The following is a 19,039-nucleotide window of genomic DNA, read 5'->3' as shown; positions in this document are numbered from 1 at the left end:
ATTTCCATACTTCTGAATGCCTGGTAAGCAAATCAGTCCCAGTCAGCAGCTCTTCCCATAGACACACAAAAACAGAGTTTTAATTACCTCTGTCCTCTTAAAAGTGTTGTAAGAGCCGGAAAGTATTTGGTTACCTAATAAGAGCAGAAAGTACAGTCTTCTGGGTTGAAGTGGTGTTAAATGACTCATCATTGTGGTCATCCCACTTTGTCCTCTTGTGTTTTCTACATCTCAAGGGAATCAAACACTGGCCAATTGAAGCTGAAATCCAACCTGCCTTTCTCTGACAGATACAAATGCTGCATGCACCCAGTGCCATACTCCACATTTTACATTTATTGACTTTTGCTCTAAAGTTTTGTAAGTGCATTTTGAAATAAGACAATTCTTGAAATGCTGACAACAAGGACATTTAGAGCTTACACCAACCCCCAAAAGTGCCCCTTTGTACTGATAAAATAATGGTTAAGTAACAAATGATGTGGTAAATTGTAGTCTAAAATTATAATGATAATATTATCTAAAAAAAAAAAAAATTATAAATTAATTCTGAGGTCTAGATTTTGTTTGCAGATGCCACGTTGATATTTTTGTATATCTAATGCAGTGCCATTAATGCATTCTTACTTGTGACTTGAACATTTTGTATAAACAGTCATTCAATTTCAGAAGCTTGTTGCTGCCATGGAATAAAAAATCCAATGACTTTTATTGCAATAATGAGTCCATGCCTCGCAACTCCCTTCATATGACTTTCAGAATTGCAAGAAAAAAGTAAGAATTGTTAATACATGGTGGAAATGGGCTTCCATGTTAAATAACATCATAAAATGATAATTAAATCACAAATTATTGAGAAGACATGGCCACCCAAATGGTTCTCCGGTAGTCCGAGAGCCCCTTCGTCTCAGATGTGTCTGTCCTCCATGCTTACTCACCTGACATCTTACACATTCCTGACACATTTTTCCCGCAGCACAGACGGTAAAGTGATTCCTGCAGGCATGTAGCTGTCATTGTAGCCGTGTGTGTAGTTGTCAGCTGTGAGTGAACGGCCCTGTTTCAGCTGCCGTGAGGTGGGGGGTGGGGGTGGGGCTGGGGCTGGGCCCGCCGGGATGCAGGGTGGAGAGCAGTCCCCCTCACGAAAGCCCCAAAGCAGTCGAATCCCAGCAGGCCCTGCCACACAGTTGCTCAAACTGGATATAGTTTCCACATTAGGGGTCAAAAATCTGACCAGTACAGAAACAGAAAGGACATGCTGCGCATTTGGCGTACCATTAAGGAAATCTATCATTTATTTTCTTTTTTTAGCAATTAATTTGTCTGTATTTCTCTCTCTTTTTGGATTTCACAGCAAATGAGAAGATTGAGGACATTAATGGATACCCTAAGAGTCGTTCTCAGATGGTAAGATAATGACTTTTGTGCATTAAAAGACAGTGTTCAATCTGTCCAGGGAAACACTACACTCAGAAAAAAGGTACTTATTGTATTTAATATGTAAAAAGTTGTACCTTTTAGTTTGTTTTACCTTATGATACCAACCCAGAGACAGGGTTATTTTTTCTGAGAGTGTAATACATTAGATTCTCACTGATGTTGCCAGCAGGCTTATTGACATGCACTTTAATACTGTTATTTTTTCTTCTTTTGTGGTGTCTCTTTATAAACGTCTGGTTTAAAGAGGGGAGTAGTTTGGCAGATACTATAAAAAACTCTCAAAACCATCAGTAAATGTATAGGTTTGGATGAAGCACAAGCCAGATTACAGACATAAAGAGCTATTTTAGCCAAGCCAAAGCTTAGCAAAACAAACCCTAGAAGTCTTGAGGATCGCTGACAGTCGTATCACACATGAACCAGGGGCAGGGGTTGCTTTTGACTTGTCTCCATTACAAAGGCGGCCGTCGAGCCTTATTGGACACAACAAAGGAATCTTTTTCAAAGGGCTTGAGGTCTATACATGCGTTTTGTTGTTATTAGAGATTTCGATTTTAATGGTGGGCTGTTGAGGAATTGCTCTTGTTTTGACAGTGATGAAACTCAGCTGAAACCATTGCATGTTGGTTTTGGAGACTGCTGTGCTGCGTTCTGTGGCCAACTAGCTTCACTAGAAAGATAATGTTGTTGCAGTTTATACAGATGGGAATCCCGAGGAATTGAAAGATTCTGGTTCTGATACCAGTTAACAATTCATGTTCCTTAACGGTTCAAATATGGATACTTTCAGTATATATTTTATTTTTTAGAAAGAAATATAAGCCCCTTTCACACTGCCATTCCGGCTAATACATGGGTAAAGTGTTCCGGCAATTGTTTCCCGGGTCGCTGTATTTTGCACTTTCACACTGCCAGTGATGACCCGGGATATGTGCGTGCTTTCACACACAACCTGTAAAGATCCAGTAACGACACGTGACATCAGCGCGTGACATGTAATGTATGAGTCGAAAACGTTAGGCACGTTATACTTTCACTGAAGCAAGCTAACGATCTCTGCGTCAGCGCAGAAAGTGAGGAACTAACTGATCTCTGCTTCATTACAGTTTGCAAATAGTTTTTCATTGCTAACGTTGATCTTCCTTCAAAACAGCCGGTAAAAGAGTCGCACGATAATGCGCGTCATCACTTCGACACGTCATTAGATCTGGCTTTTGTTCGCACATCGCTCGTCCCGGGTTGAACCCGGCAATGTTACTAGGTCCCCGACCCGGGTTCAATGCCGGAATCAATCCCGGGATTCGTTACAATCTACAGGAGCTGATCTCTTTTACACATCTCTCTCATTGCTCTTTCTTTGGCTCCATCAATTAGCTCCGTCTCCTTAGCAGCAAATTGCACCATCATTTATTACTTGTAGACACACACAGCCTTTGTGTTCCCATGTTCTCACTGTTTTCTCTCATCCTGTGTGAGCTGCATGAATACTCAGGTCTTTTGAATGAGCTTTTCTTCTATAACTCAGCTGGTGGTAACTGTACAAGTGTGTGCATATATGCATATCTTTTTGTACATCTCAGCAGGCTTTCTGTATTTAGGCGTCTGAATGCAGTTTTCCTGTATGTTAGTTACTCCGAAGCTGTTTAAATTCCAGCGTGTGTATTTGTTTGTGTGCATGTGCCTTTAGCTAGAAAGCAAAGCAATGCTGGAAGCAGGTACAAGCAAAGCCATTATGTAAATATAATCATTGTGTGTTTTTATGAAGAGCAGGAATTGCACAATCGCTCAGTGGATTACATTATTACTAAAGATCCATTGGGCAGAGTAATATCACTGCGACCGCTAATTGCTGACATGATACTTAACCTCAGCATTCAGATGGTTAAATATGTAAACACATTAATATTATCAGAAGAGGGGTTTGGGCTCATATTGTAAACCGAGGAGTAGAATTTGAATGCATTTCTCACAAAAGCTTTGGAGGATCATAATATTGATGCATATGATTAATTGTATTGAACAGTTTTGAGTACTCAGCATTAAATGTGCTACACAACCCATTTTACTTCCATTTTTAAAAATAAATAAATAAATAAAAAATTGGAATGGGTGTTATTTAAGAGGCTTGCTGATGTCGACCAAAGTGTTGGAGCAAATCATTACACTTTGATTTTATAACATACACTTAAGAACATCATCCACATTAAGACCAGGAAGATGTATTAGAAACAAAGTGTAGTTAGTGCTACATTTATTTGATCAGTGATGTGGTAAAAACTGTTTATTTTTAATTAAAATAACAGTTTTCTATAGTGATATATTTTGAAATGTTGCTGAATGTTAACGCATTATTCCAGTTTTCAACATCACATGATCATTGTGAAATCATTATTATATGCCGATTTGGTGCATGAAAAACATCCTTTTGTGGAAACCATGATAAAAGAAAAAGATAATTTGATTAATAGAATGTTTAAAATAATTTATTTGAAATGTACAACATTTGTAACAATTTTAAAAGTCTTCACTGTCCCTTTTGGTCAGTTGAAAGCATCTATATATATATATATATATATATATATATATATATATATATATATATATATATATATATATATATATAGATGCTTTCATTCAGTCTTTGATTGTGTGCTTTTATTAATATACATTTTTAAGTCCAACCTATATGTTTTTTTGGGTCTTAACAGTATATATGCCAAAAAAGTGTATATGTATAAAATGAACATTCGTTATGTGGAGTGTGTTAGTTTCTATTGAAACAATATACATTAAGTGCTGCCCCTGGATATTTTCTGTTCATTTGATAGCCGTTTCATCAGTCATTCACCTTTGGGGCTGTTTTTACACCTGCTCGTTCTGTCTGATCCCTTTCAGATCATCTCCTCCTGCCCTTTAACCCACCAGCAGTGCAGACAAAGAAAAGCAAGATATGCAGCATTTATGTCAGTGGCTGTTGACACAGTGCTGGTAAAACACACAGGGAAACCTCAGTGTCGTAACTCAAATTCTCCTCCCTAGTGAAGCGTATTGACACAAAGATAGTAGCTTCAGCTGAGTCATTCTCTGGTCACACGTCTGGTGGAAGTTAGCGAAGCATCTAACATGACTTATAGCACCTTAAAGTCATTTACTCTGTCACAAAAGATTATAAGCAAAAGATGTGGCATTAACCACTTTCCTGAGCACTCTTGTATTTAGTTTTGTTATTTAAGGGGAATGATTGGCATGTTAATCTAATTTGGCTGTCCGTCGATCATCATGGGAGTCTTGTTGTGTGCAATTTGTGCTCAGGATGTGGAAGGAATCAAAACACGGGCCACATTCTTCTGTAGAGGCTTACATTTCTTTGCTTTAATTTTAATGAGACCTAGAGATAAATCGTTGGGGAGAGTCAAGTTGGAGGAAATTCATTGTTTTTGTTGAGTGCAAATTACTTTTGAATAGTTTGAGGTCAGTAAGAATTCAGCTTTGCAATCTCAGTAATAAAAACAATTTCAATATATATAGATAACTTAATTTGATAGTATGTCTTTACTTTTTTTTTGGAATGGTTGTCAGGGTTTTGCACTGTTACTTTGTTTTGTTTCTTGTGTCTATGTCTAGTGTCAGCACATGGCCTTGTTAGTAGTTTTCTCGGCCATGTGCTCCTTTAGCCCTTCCTCGTTTTCTTTCTACCACACCCTCTTGTTAGCCTGGTTAGTCTAATTGTGCTCACCTGTCCCTCATGTATTTTCCTCCCTATTTATAGTGCCCCTTACCCTTTTGTGTTTGCTGGTTCGTGGTCATTTTCACCCCCTCTGCCACAGTTGTGGTCTCTTTCTGTGGATGTGGCTGAATATGTGTCCGTGTCTCCCTGCCTGATTGGTCTTGTGTTTAGTCTAGTCCTTGTGGGTTCATGTTTTTGTCTTGCTTCTTGTTTTAATAATATGTTATTATATATTTAACCTTTTATTAGCTCATTGATAGATATATTTATTTTTATTTTTTTAATTTGTGTTTTTGTGGAGCTTTGTCCTGTCTAGTCTTGTTCAAGTTCCTGACCTGTCCCTGTGTGTCCTGCCCGGGTTCTACCTGCCTTGCATTGGTCTGTTTGAGTCGGTGGTCAACAAGTGTCTGAGCTCTGGTCTATGGTGCCTTGTGTGGTCTTCTCCATCAGCCTGGTCTTGCAGCCCCCTCTGTTGCCAAAGTATTCTGCCAGTTGTTTCCTGAAGCTTTTCCAGTGGCCTTCCCTAACTGTTTCTGTTTACGGTGTTCCTGTTGTGGTATCTATTGTGCACGTCACTACCCTCTTGTATCAGTCTGTCTTGTCAATAAAACCTTGTTATTTCTCACTGCAATTGGGTCCACCTTCCAGATCCCTGACAACGGTATTAAAGTTGCTTTATTTTTGGTCATATCTTGAAACTATCACATTAACTGTTCCACAAGTTGCTTTGACCTAGAAAAACACATTTCTATTTTTATGCATTAAAATAAAAAATGAAAAAAAAATATATATATATTTGCTATATATATATTATTAGGTTTTTATTTTTACTACAAACTGCGATTTAATCATTTAAATGCATGGGTGACTTTTTTTTTAAGTGCATTTATTGAAACTAAGCTTGGTATAAATTTCTGACATCGAATAGAAGAGGATAAAATTTATTGAACAGAATAATTTAAATCTAATCTGTACACTTTGAGTAGTGCAAATATTGCACAATGATTAATGAAATGAAAATTATCATAAAAATAACTAAATTAGGATTGTGATTAGTGTAAAAACACACTTAAATGAATAAGTGGACCTTGGAGAAAAAAAATAAGCCTGATTAGACACCATTCTGCAGTATTTCTATTAATATGCATGCATCTGTTTTTTTTTCAAACAGTATTTCATGTAAGTACTCAAAGTGCTTCCAGTCACATGACCAACTCGCCTGTCAATCATCACCTTTGAGTACATGCATTCTCTCTCTCTCCACAACTCTAACCCACTGTCACATAAACACACTTCCACACAAAGAGGAGTTTATTAGGTGGTGAAAAATATAATGACAGAGAGGGAAAAAACAACCAGAGGGAGAGATGGAGACTGTGTGTGTGTGTGTGTGTATGGAGCCTCATATAGAAGGAATGTATCCGGTGTATGTTTACGTGTGTGTGTGTGTAATAGCGAGTTTATGTGCTTGAGACAGACAATAGTTGTGTGTGAAGGTGTTTGTTTAGCAGGCTGTCCCTCTCTTAAACATGATTTTGTTCACTCAGGAATAGATACACTCTCACGGTCTTTTACACTCTCTCAAGGTGAGATAAAAAAAAGTGCTCTTTTTTTCAGGTACGGGCTCTTGTAGCTTTAAGGGCTTCCTGAATTGATTTTTCACATAGGATAAGCATGTAAGGAGTGAGAACTTAAAATTCTTATTATATTGTTATTTCTGATAGAAACAGTCAAGTGTTGTATAAACTGTGATAATCATACAGCCGCATAAATGCAAAGTAAATATGATTTTAAGTAAATTCAATTGATGTTTAACTTGGTTTAAGCTTCTTTTTGCTTTTGATCAGTATTATGGAAATAATGTTTTTATTGTTTTTATTACAGTATCTTCGTAAGGTTTTTAGCATATTTGGCCTGTCAACATTGAGCTCACAATTACCATGATTTTAGTGAAATAATTATGTATATTAGATGATATTTGGTATTTTGAGACAATTTTACTTCATTTTATCACTTCACTTCTTTTTTCCAATATCTGGGTCAATATTTTTGCTTATTAGAGTATTGTAATAATAGTTTAGCAACATGCAAATCTAATTTTCCCACATTGTTTAGATAAAAATATTGTCTAATATTGTGTAAAATTAAGTGTTTATTCAATTGAATACAATTTTGTGTATGTATTTGCAGCCTTAAATTATAGTGTTTTATTTTTGTTGAAATCAAATGTAAAAGTAAAATGTTATCCTATTTTATTAATTTTTTATTTAGTTTTTATTTTATCTTAAGTCAAATAAACATTACCCATTTTATCAGCCAAACAAGATAGCCATTGGTCTTTGAAAAATGCATAGTGGTAAATAAGTAGTGTTTTTTCACTAATACTGTACGTTCATTAGCTTTTGTTTGGTTTTGGTGCTTTTTATGGCTCTGCAATCCGTTGTTTGCTTTTATCCCAGTAGCTTCTGATTTCTATTGACCCAGTGAGTTTTTAATGCATCTATTATGAGAATGTCATTCAGAGAGGTATTTGCTGTCGTGCATGACCAGCGGACCAACAATCAGAGAAGACAATGTTGTTATGTTAGCGCTAAATTGCCCCACAACTAATTTTCTAATGCATTCATATTGATTTCAAATATTATTATGCCTTGTAATTCAATTCACAAAGAGAAAGAGGATATAAATTCATTTCATCCCCTCTCTCTGAGACATATATTTTATTTAGAAACATTATTTTTAGTCCTGGATGTCTGGGATGTGGTTCCTTCAAAGGGCCAGAGGAATCTAGAGCAGATTCTTTCCTCACATTTCTAGATCTCCCTTGACCCTAAAGGCCAGCAACTGTTGGCTGCCAGCAACTGGGATACAGTCAGTGGGGCAGAAATGTGTTGTATGGCTGACATAACTCACACTTGTGCTGACTAACCCATGGCAGATGACCAGTTCTTAAATGCAGAACATGGGCAGCAAATCAAAGCCAAGCTCTATTAATAACACAGTGGCGCCCCAAAATATTGGGACACTTGAGCATCAGTTGAAAATGTATTTATTTCATTGCATAACAAAATAAATCAAAGCAATGCTGTTTTTTTTTTTTTTTTTTTGCATTGACTTTTAATGAGGAAGTTCCTCCAATGTTTCAAAACAGGAAAATGTTGTAATACCTTTTAATAGTGAACCATGTATTATCAAAACAAACAACTTTTGTGAAATGTTTGAAAAGTATACTTTCTTTCTTTAATATTAATGCTTTTGAAATGTGGTTATTTAATGCAATAATATTCATATATTTTTTTAAGTGTTTTTTTTTTTTTTTTCTTGTGGGACCCATAATAAATTACTCACTTGTTTTAATATTTTTAAATAGGCTGGTGCGTTCATAGGAGTTGGTAATTTACATTGACATGAATAGATTAATGTTTGCACTAAATTAAAATGTATTATTTGAGAAAACTAAATATATTAATCTTAAGTAGGAATGTTTGTCACCTTTTTTAATAGACTAGGCAAAAAAAAAAAAAAAAAAACATTAGATAAAAATCACTGTATTATATTGTATATTATATTATAATGGCAAATTTATTCTGAATAAATTATGATGTTTTTATTATTATTATTATTATTATTACAATTATTATTATTATTTACCTGAATTATAGATTTTAATGTCTGCTAGTATATGTGTGTGTGTGTGTGGAAGGTTTTTTTTTTTTTTTTTGCATTAATGCCACTTTATTGTCATAACATGAAATATTGGCTCCATAAATAGAACCATGATTATGGATAACCTAGACCTGAGAGTGTGGTAAATGTCATTAACATATTCCTAGTAGAGTCCACATGACCTTAATGTATAGCCTATTACATCACTCTCTTCTTAGCCAATCAGATACGCTTATGCTCTGAATTGAGTGACACTAGGATACGGCTGGGTCAGAGTCAGGGCCACGGCGGCATTTCCTAGCAACAGGGCAAATGTGACGCCCTCGGTGACTGAGAGCAAAGACTTTGCATACTGCTTTGACTGAGCAGCCAATCTATGCTCTCTGATATCACTGCAGCTCCTAGAGTGAGTGAACGTCCAGTCACGTATTCAGCCACAGAGCCGATGTGAAGCAGCGTCAGTCTAGACTGAATGGACACATACAGCATCTATCCTGAACTTTACACGCCTGTTTGTTTTAAGTGATAATGGCTCACTTCTGTTTAGATGTGTGTGGTTCGTAATGATTACTTTAATTAAAATTATCTTTTCATTTCTCTCTAGATCGAGAACATTGATGCCTGTCTGAGCTTCCTAGCAGCCAAAGGTGTGAACATACATGGACTTTCAGCTGAAGGTAAAAACACAGTTTTTTTTTTTTCATTTATTTAATGCTTCAAGTATGATTTTTTTATTTTACTATTTGATCTATTTTAAACTGTTCATACTTCACTATAGATTAGTAATTAAGCAATTTGGGGTTTCCAGGTTTCAAGAATTTACACAGTACATCTGTAAACTGTGGGTTAATGTTTTCATTTGCATACTTATGAGGTTAAAACATCAATTGGACAAGTACAGCACACAATTTGTTTCCTTTTTCGAGTGCCTCTTCATCACGTAATGTGTTTTCTTTTCTGTAAAGTTTATCAATTATGAAACTAGTTCAGTTAAACAGTGAGCAGCTCTTAAGAAGGAATAGTGTTCTTAATTATTAATTTAACGTAAGTCGGTTCAATTTAGTTAATTTGATAGTATCAGTGCAGTTTAATTGATAATATTACTGAATATGAATCATATTTTTAAGTCTCATAAAAGTGGTGCTATCACCCTTTCGAAACTACAAGCTGCTTAACGTAAAAAGTGATGTTAGGTTAAAGCATGTAATTGAAACAGTAAAGTATCAAAGCGTTGGGTTTATTGTCAGTCACTTGACTGGTGGCTGAGAACTGGAAGGTTGTAGGTTCAATTCCCATAAGAAGCAAGAGTGAGGCACTCAACCCCATCATGCTTTACAGGGGACTATGCTTGTGATTAGTGCTTGCCCTACTAATAACTTTGAGCGAAAAGTGTCTGCAAAATTATATAGTAAACACCAAATGTTTTTCCCTCACAGAGATCCGGAATGGAAATCTGAAAGCCATCTTGGGGCTTTTCTTTAGTCTGTCTCGATACAAGCAACAGCAGCAGACCAACAGAGAGACACACACGCAACACACACATTCACACACTCCCTTAAGCCAGCAAAGCAGCTCTCCGGCCCAACTGACCTCCACCTCGCATGGGACTCACACACACAGCTCACAGCCAGAGATGCAGTCCAGGTAACATCAGTATGTCTGTCTGTCTGTCTGTCTGTCTGTCTGTCTGTCTCTGTCTGTCTGTCTGTCTGTCTGTCTGTCTGTCTGTCTGTCTCTGTCTGTCTGTCTGTCTGTCTGTCTCTGTCTGTCTGTCTGTCTGTCTGTCTCTGTCTGTCTGTCTGTCTGTCTGTCTGTCTCTGTCTGTCTATCTATTTGTCTGTCTGTCTGTCTATCAGTCTGGCTGTAAGTCTGTCTGTCTGTCTGTCTATCTGTCTGTCTATCTATCTATTTGTCTGTCTGTCTGTCTGTCTCTGTCTGTCTATCTATCTGTCTCTTTCTGTCTGTCTGTCTATCTATATATTTGTCTGTCTGTTTGTCTATCTATCTATTTGTCTGTCTGTCTTTCTGTCTGTCTATCTATCTACAGTATTGTTCAAAATAATAGCAGTACAATGTGACTAACCAGAATAATCAAGGTTTTTAGTATATTTTTTATTGCTACGTGGCAAACAAGTTACCAGTAGGTTCAGTAGATTCTCAGAAAACAAACAAGACCCAGCATTCATGATATGCACGCTCTTAAGGCTGTGCAATTGGGCAATTAGTTGAAAGGGGTGTGTTCAAAAAAATAGCAGTGTCTACCTTTGACTGTACAAACTCAAAACTATTTTGTACAAACATTTTTTTTTCTGGGATTTAGCAATCCTGTGAATCACTAAACTAATATTTAGTTGTATGACCACAGTTTTTTAAAACTGCTTGACATCTGTGTGGCATGGAGTCAACCAACTTGTGGCACCTCTCAGCTGTTATTCCACTCCATGATTCTTTAACAACATTCCACAATTCATTCACATTTCTTGGTTTTGCTTCAGAAACAGCATTTTTAATATCACCCCACAAGTTCTCAATTGGATTAAGGTCTGGAGATTGGGCTGGCCACTCCATAACATTAATTTTGTTGGTTTGGAACCAAGACTTTGCCCGTTTACTAGTGTGTTTTGGGTCATTGGTTTGTTGAAACAACCATTTCAAGGGCATTTCCTCTTAAGCATAGGGCAACATGACCTCTTCAAGTATTTTAACATATGCAAACTGATCCATGATCCCTGGTATGCGATAAATAGGCCCAACACCATAGTAGGAGAAACATGCCCATATCATGATGCTTGCACCTCCATGCTTCACTGTCTTCACTGTGTACTGTGGCTTGAATTCAGAGTTTGGGGGTCGTCTCACAAACTGCCTGTGGCCCTTGGACCCAAAAAGAACAATTTTACTCTCATCAGTCCACAAAATGTTCCTCCATTTCTCTTTAGGCCAGTTGATGTGTTCTTTGGCAAATTGTAACCTCTTCTGCACATGCCTTTTTTTTAACAGAGGGACTTTGCGGGGGATTCTTGAAAATAGATTAGCTTCACACAGACGTCTTCTAACTGTCACAGTACTTACAGGTAACTCCAGACTGTCTTTGATCATCCTGGAGGTGATCATTGGCTGAGCCTTTGCCATTCTGGTTATTCTTCTATCCATTTTGATGGTTGTCTTCCGTTTTCTTCCACGTCTCTCTGGTTTTGCTCTCCATTTTAAGGCATTGGAGATCATTTTAGCTGAACAGCCTATCATTTTTTGCACCTCTTTATAGGTTTTCCCCTCTCTAATCAACTTTTTAATCAAAGTACGCTGTTCTTCTGAACAATGTCTTGAACGACCCATTTTCCTCAGCTTTCAAATGCATGTTCAACAAGTGTTGGCTTCATCCTTAAATAGGGGCCACCTGATTCACACCTGTTTCTTCACAAAATTGATGACCTCAGTGATTGAATGCCACACTGCTATTTTTTTGAACACACCCCTTTCAACTAATTCAACTAATTGCCCAATTGCACAGCCTTAAGAGCGTGCATATCATGAATGCTGGGTCTCATTTGTTTTCTGAGAATCTACTGAACCTACTGGTAACTTGTTTGCCACGTAGCAATACAAAAATATACGAAAAACCTTGATTATTCTGGTTAGTCACATTGTACTGCTATTATTTTGAACAATACTGTATTTGTCTGTCTGTCTCTGTCTGTCTATCTATTTGTCTGTCTGTCTGTCTATTTGTCTGTCTGTCTGTCTGTCTGTCTCTCTGTCTATCTGTCTGTCTGTCTGTCTATCTATCTATCAATCTATCTATCTGTCTGTGTGTCTGTCTGTCTGTCATCCATCTATCTAGTGTTCTATTTAGTATTCTAGCATTCTATCTATCTAATCTGTTCTACCATTGTAATGTACATATGTTATATGGATTGTGAATTGATTTGAAGTTGTCTTTCTCTCTGAATGTGTCTTCATTCTCTTAGCTTTGTGATTGTGTAATGTTGTGTTAGTCATCACAGTTTGTTTGCCTGTGTCTCTCTCTTTATCGCTCTTTCTTCTGTTGTCTCTCTTGTTCTTTCGATCTAGGGATGGCTCTCAGAGTAAACTCAAGTTTTCCATTGGTCAGAAAAAGTCTTCTAGGTAGCGCTCTCACTCCCATCCTGTGCGCTCATGCATTTTCTCTCCTGTCAACCTGCTTGTCATCACCCTCCTCTTCCTCACTTATTCTCTGCATGTGATTTTGTGGTCTAATTCTACTGATATATATTTATTTTATTTAACAGATATATTGTTAGATAGAGATACTATTATACTGATGAATAAAAACAGTTTTATTTAAAATGTAAAAAAGAAAGAAAGAAAAAATACCTACCCTGGTTAACTTTCCCTTTAATTTATTTGGCCAGACAGAATATGTCCCAGTGGAAATGTCTGCTCAGTGAGCTGTGATAACCTTAAAATAACCGCTCTGTGTGATGCCCTTCTGGAGTATGAGATGAATTATTAATTGTGGTGTGTGACAGAAAGGTTGAAGTTGCAATTTTGGTTTCAACGAATGATGTGTTTGTGCCTTAAGTCACCAAGTGCTGTAAATGCATTGCAAATGCATTTCAAATGCATACATGTAATGTGTTTCAGATAACTACACTTAAAATACCATGAATCACCTTATTCATAATTCCCAGTTTGAATATTGGATCAGTCTTTAATATTCCACCATTCATTTTGGCAACATGTGACACAATGTTGCCATCTAATGGTGGATAGTTATAATTGCAGAAGGAAAATTAAGAGAAAAATATCTCTCTACCGCATACTTATGTGAAAATGTCAAGGAGGCCACACAATAGACAGCAATGTGATTAGCATGGATATCTACAGATATCCTTGTCTTTTACATTACAATTACCTAGACTTGATTGTTAGGTGACATTATTATTTTTGTCTGTCAATCATAAGGGCTTGAAGGCTAGGACCGATGGAGAAATGTCACATTAGAAATAAATACATTGTTGACTTATGGTTATTAATTGTTGCATTGCTTAGAAGCACAATATACTATTTGCTTAAGTGGTTCTCTCTGTCACTTTGTGTAAATAAAAAAGCACACAAAAGCAATTTAAAGTGCTTTTGGGGAGAGGAGATGTTTTTTTCAGCTTCATTAACTGGGAATTCATTGAACAAGCTGATTCTGAGAAACTCCACAAACAATCCAATCTTTTTTTTTTTTTAATAAGAAACTCTTTATGCATTAAACAACCATCTTGCCACCACTAAGTATGCATTAGCAACCCTATTGCGATCCACTGTCAAGCACCAGCACCTGAGCACAAGTTCTGCACCGACAAGACAGCAAATGTACAAATCTGGCTGTTGATATTTCTGCTCTTTCGCTGTGACAGATTACCTGGCCCCACCTCGAGGACATCCACTGCGGGCAGTGACGGTTCTCCTCGAGGGTCCATCAGTTCAGCAGGGAATCGCCGCAGTCAGGTGTTCAGTGATAAAGCCAAACCTGCAGCAGCTCAGGCCAAAGGTAAGCCCAGCTTCACACTCTTTAAGGTGAACTGACCTCTGAAACATAACTCATAATCTCATCTGAAAATGGCAGGTCTTGAATTAATTTCGTGTCACAGTCGGCGCATGAATATAAAACTGTTTCCATCTGACAGTTTTGTACACATTTATCTCTACAGTGTCCTTCCAGTTTATATATTATCTGTGATTTTATCTAGCCAAAGGGAAACAAAATAAGATTCATTTATTCAGATTTACTGGTAGAAAACTGTATCATGTTGTAGCTATGTAGGGCAAGATCTGTGATTATGAATGAGGTATGTTTACGGTTTCCAAACAGTAATAGAGCAGTCTTCTTCATTTAAAAGAAAAAAGTTATGGAGTTAGTCTTTATTTACTATGTGGACTGTGTGCATGTACACATCCCCTCAAAAGTTTAGGGTACGTTTTTTTTTTTATCTTCTTTTTTAATACTTATATTCTGCAAAGATGCATTAATTGTATTAAACTGAAATTGAAGTCACAGTAAAGACATTTAGAGTACGTGAAACTTTCTGTTCATCAAAGAATCCTGAAAACCATTGTATAGACAAAAACTAATAAGCAGCTTAACTGTTTTTAACATATAATCATAAATAAATAAATAATGTTAAATAAATAATGAATAAATAATGTTTTAAAATGTATTCAAATATATATATAACAGTACTTAAAATATATATATATATATATATTTTATAGTATTCAAGTTTTTACTGTATTTTAGATCAAATAAATGCAGTCTTAGTGAGTTTTCAGAAACTTGAATGGTACTCTACTGTGTATCCTTTTGTGCATTTACAGGAATGTCTAGATGTAAAAATTAGCTCTTGGTTATCATTTTCCGGTAGCCCACATGTCCTAGATGAAGTCAGCAGAAAACAGAAGTTGACTTTCTAGAGGAAGTTATTGCATTTGAATCATTTTCTGGAGTAACGTGGGCTGATGAATTATGCACAATAAGATAAACCGGGTCAGTTTTGAGTTCATGTTGACTTCAAGCAATCACTGTATTAAAATGTACCAACCACATTTCAGTGCTCTGTGACGGAGCTGTGCTGAGTTTAGAGTAGTTCATGTAGCAGTCAATGTTGAAAATAACTGCTTATAAGGACTTTGAGTGAAGCTAGCCATACAAACCCTAGCTGAGATGTTTGAAAGATGTTGCAAATGTGCCATACGTGTGTGTGTGCATGGTACTAGCTTTCAAAGCAGAGGATTTCTGCATTAATTGAGCTCTAATTAGTGTGTTTTGGCTCTGAGGATGTTGTGGCAGTGAAAGAGAGACAGAGGTTTCCACAGTGTCATGCTTTAGGTCATTTATTCTGTTTTTGAGTTTTTGTATGTTGTGTACATACTCTTAAGTATTAAATTGAGAGAAGTATCTGAAGGAAAAAAAATAAAAGCATAAGAAATTCTTCTAATGGTGGACTTTGACTTAATGTATTCAAAATGTATGCCCATGTTCACGTTTTAAGAGTATTTTCTTGAATAATCTGACTTTTGAAGCAGTTGAAGAGTTAATAAAGTTAGTAATATGAAATATGAAAGTTAGTAAATTGTGCCAGCCGGCTGATTCTCCCATAATGCATTTAGCTCTGTTATGTTGGGTGTGACCTGCTTAATGCAAAGCAGAGTGAGAATGTGAATCACGTTTCTTCTGTCTCACTGTTGAAACAGAGACAAACCTCGTCTGAGATGGCAGAAGTCAAGAGAGGGTTGGGAAGAGATTTACAGTTTTAAAATTGTAAAGCAGGCAAGAAAAAAACGTGCCTTTTATGTTCTTTTAGAGTTTGAAATCATTGTTCTGGACCGGTAAGTAAGTTTCAGTTGTTGTATTTGTATAGTTGTAATTTATGCAGTTTAATTTTTATTTTTCCAAACCTTTCTTTCTTCTGTGGAACATAAAAAAAAGATTTTGAAGAATGTTGGTGACCAACTGATTTCCACTGACTTTCATAAATGAAAAAAGAAAAAGTCCATTGGGAACTGAAACTGTTTTCTTATCAACATTTTTAAAAATATCCTCTTATGTGATCGTTAGATGAAAGAAGGTGAGAGTAAAATGACTATTTTTGGGTGAACTATTCCCTTATGGTCTATATTCTGTTTAAGCCTTTATATACAGCAGTTGCTTTATTTGTGTATCTGTATTGGCTTATTGAAATATTAGCTTAATCAGGCATGTTTACATGATGATTACAAGATCTAAATATGACCAATAACAATTGGAATTTTCTTCATGACTGTATTCAATATCAGAGAAAACAAAAAGCTATCAAGGGTCAATATGAAACATGCATGATGAGTTTTTTGGTGGGCTCTCGTGGGATGGTCATCTGAGACTAATGATAGCTGTTATTCTACCGTGGAGAAATAATCACTTAAATATGGACATTAAGAGAAACTGAGAGGGGCCACAAACCCTGAGGGCAGTAAGTTGCTCTAGAGTTTCCTAATGATATGAGGGTTTGCAGTTCATTGTCATATGGTCTGTTTCTGGAGAGTAACTGCTCAGCTTTTCCTCTCTCTTAACTTTTTTTTTCTCCCCGAACTATCCCCTTTTCGGCCCCTCTCTTTCCTCTCTCTACCTATTGGAAGTCATTAGTGGTCTGACCCACTTCTCTCTGGCTTGCATGGCTAATTGGACCTTAATCACTTCCTAATTGCCGCTTTGTTTCTGTGCCGCTCATTAAATGCCAAACTGAATGAGATGGGAATGGTGTTTTCCCCTCATGTCAGATTGTTTAATAAAACATACAGATAAAAAAAATTAAATAAACGCTTAACCTGAAAAATAATGAAACATTTGAGTGTGATCAACTGATTTTTAGTTAGAGTACATTCAGTCTTAACTTAAATGCTTGACAGAAGTTTGTATCTGATGTTTTGTCAAATAATAGGCATATTTTCCTCGGTTTAAAATGACGTAAATCTGAATAAACTGTGCATAAAGTGTCCGTGAGATACATCCGGCACTCCAACTAGGGATAAATCTATAGTTTTTTATATCTGTAATGCTAGATCTCATAAGGAAAGTGCAGCATTTGTAAATGCTCAGATATTTTTAGGGTTTCGTAGAGTTTTTGGGGACTGTTTTTCTGGGTCTGGACCACCGGGCGACTGACAGACAGAGTGAATGTGTTGAGCGTGATCTAGAGGCTCAGAGGGAGGGGGCTGGACTCAGACAGCAGGGGTTTCTGTGCGAGAACTCGCCAATGTTTGCAGTGAGAGTTTTATTACAGTGTATATCCTGCGAGTGAACAGGACTACTGAGAAACTACAGGCTGGACTGACACTTTAACAAATGGAGCTGCCAGGTGAATGAGAGACAGATAACATGCTGATTTCATTTGAATTTTTATGTTTTTATTAGATTTTTGTAAACAGATATTTTTTTACTGCAGTGTAGAGGAACATTTTCAGGTTTTTTTTTTCCTTTTTCTGGTTATAATTTACACTTTTGGAATATTTCGTGTGAACAATACATGTCATTCTGTAAGGTCTGGCTAAATTTACAAATTGTTTTCAAAAGCTTCTTTATAAATTTGTTGTACTAAAATGCACATCTGGTTATTTAATCACTTTACACTGGCTATTTGTAGATTTTCATTCTTTATTAATATTTCTGTTTTTGTATGATTGTGTTTGTATCTTCATGTCATTTAAAGGAAGTTTTTATTGAGAGCACGATAGCTAAATTTGGCCTTCAGTGTTTGAATGGGCATTAAAGTCTTACTCGCTGTGTTAGTGTAAACAGTTTAGAATCGATCTCAGTCGGCTGTCTGCTGCTTACTATAAGAATAGCATTAGCTCAGGAGTAACTAGCCTTTTATGGGCAGGGAGAACACTTTCAACACTTTCAGACCTGTTTTTCTTAGCGTTTGATTTAATATACTTTAATTTTCACTCTTATTTACCTTACCTGTTCTTCTTCCACAACATCCATTTGGTTTTCAGATCCGTTTTTTAGGGCTGACTGTTCATCAGTGTTGTTGTTGTTGTTGTTGTATCTGTTACTATAGTAATGATTTACGTGTCATAAGTGATGTTATGTGTTCCGTAATGATGAAAAACCACATGAAATCTAATCAGACTGTTCGTCTCGCAAAAATGAGATTTCAATTGGATTTCAAAACGTATCCATGTGGTGTGTCTGCAAAAATTTCGTAAGACTACTAAAAGTCAAATAAAAATAAACTGAAGTTAAATGGAATGTCAAAAAAAGACAAAAGCACATTAAAAAAAGAAAACTAAAACATAAACTAAAATTAATACTAAACATGGCATATAAACCATCTCTTGACCTGCCCATTTGTATAGAACAATGTTAATTATTATTATTATAATTTTTGGTATACTTTGTGTTCCCTTACTGTGTGGTTTTCATGTATTTCATATGTTGTGAATTTATTTTTTTATTTTTTTTTGCTGCCCATCTTGAAAAGGACACTCTGGAAGAAAAGCTATTTTATTTCAATGGTTCAAAAAATTTGAAAAAAAAAAGAACAAATATATTACTATATAAACTAAAAAAAACATTGGACCATTGAAACTGAAATCCATTTCAGATTTCAAAATCTGATTTTAATTCAATTTCAGGTTTCAGAAGCATGGTACAGAATTTGATGAGTTCTTGCGTATTTTTCTGTGAACTGCTGTTAA

At 36.1% G+C, this 19,039-nt stretch overlaps 1 protein-coding gene across 1 annotated transcript in view; it reads left to right on the top strand.

Moving 5' to 3' along the window:
- LOC113051939 (neuron navigator 2-like) overlaps positions 1 to 19,039 on the top strand; it is an 84,309-nt gene that overhangs the window by 22,144 nt on the left and 43,126 nt on the right. The window contains 5 exon segments of the mRNA XM_026216131.1: positions 1,355 to 1,407; positions 9,438 to 9,510; positions 10,270 to 10,477; positions 12,905 to 12,958; positions 14,221 to 14,354. Of these exon segments, the coding sequence (XP_026071916.1) occupies positions 1,355 to 1,407; positions 9,438 to 9,510; positions 10,270 to 10,477; positions 12,905 to 12,958; positions 14,221 to 14,354 (522 nt within the window).

Source organism: Carassius auratus, chromosome 32 (assembly GCF_003368295.1).
Source record: "Carassius auratus strain Wakin chromosome 32, ASM336829v1, whole genome shotgun sequence".
NCBI classification, from domain to species: domain Eukaryota; kingdom Metazoa; phylum Chordata; class Actinopteri; order Cypriniformes; family Cyprinidae; genus Carassius; species Carassius auratus.
The sequence above is the reverse complement of the archived record's forward strand: the minus strand, read 5'-3'. Positions and strand labels throughout refer to the sequence as shown.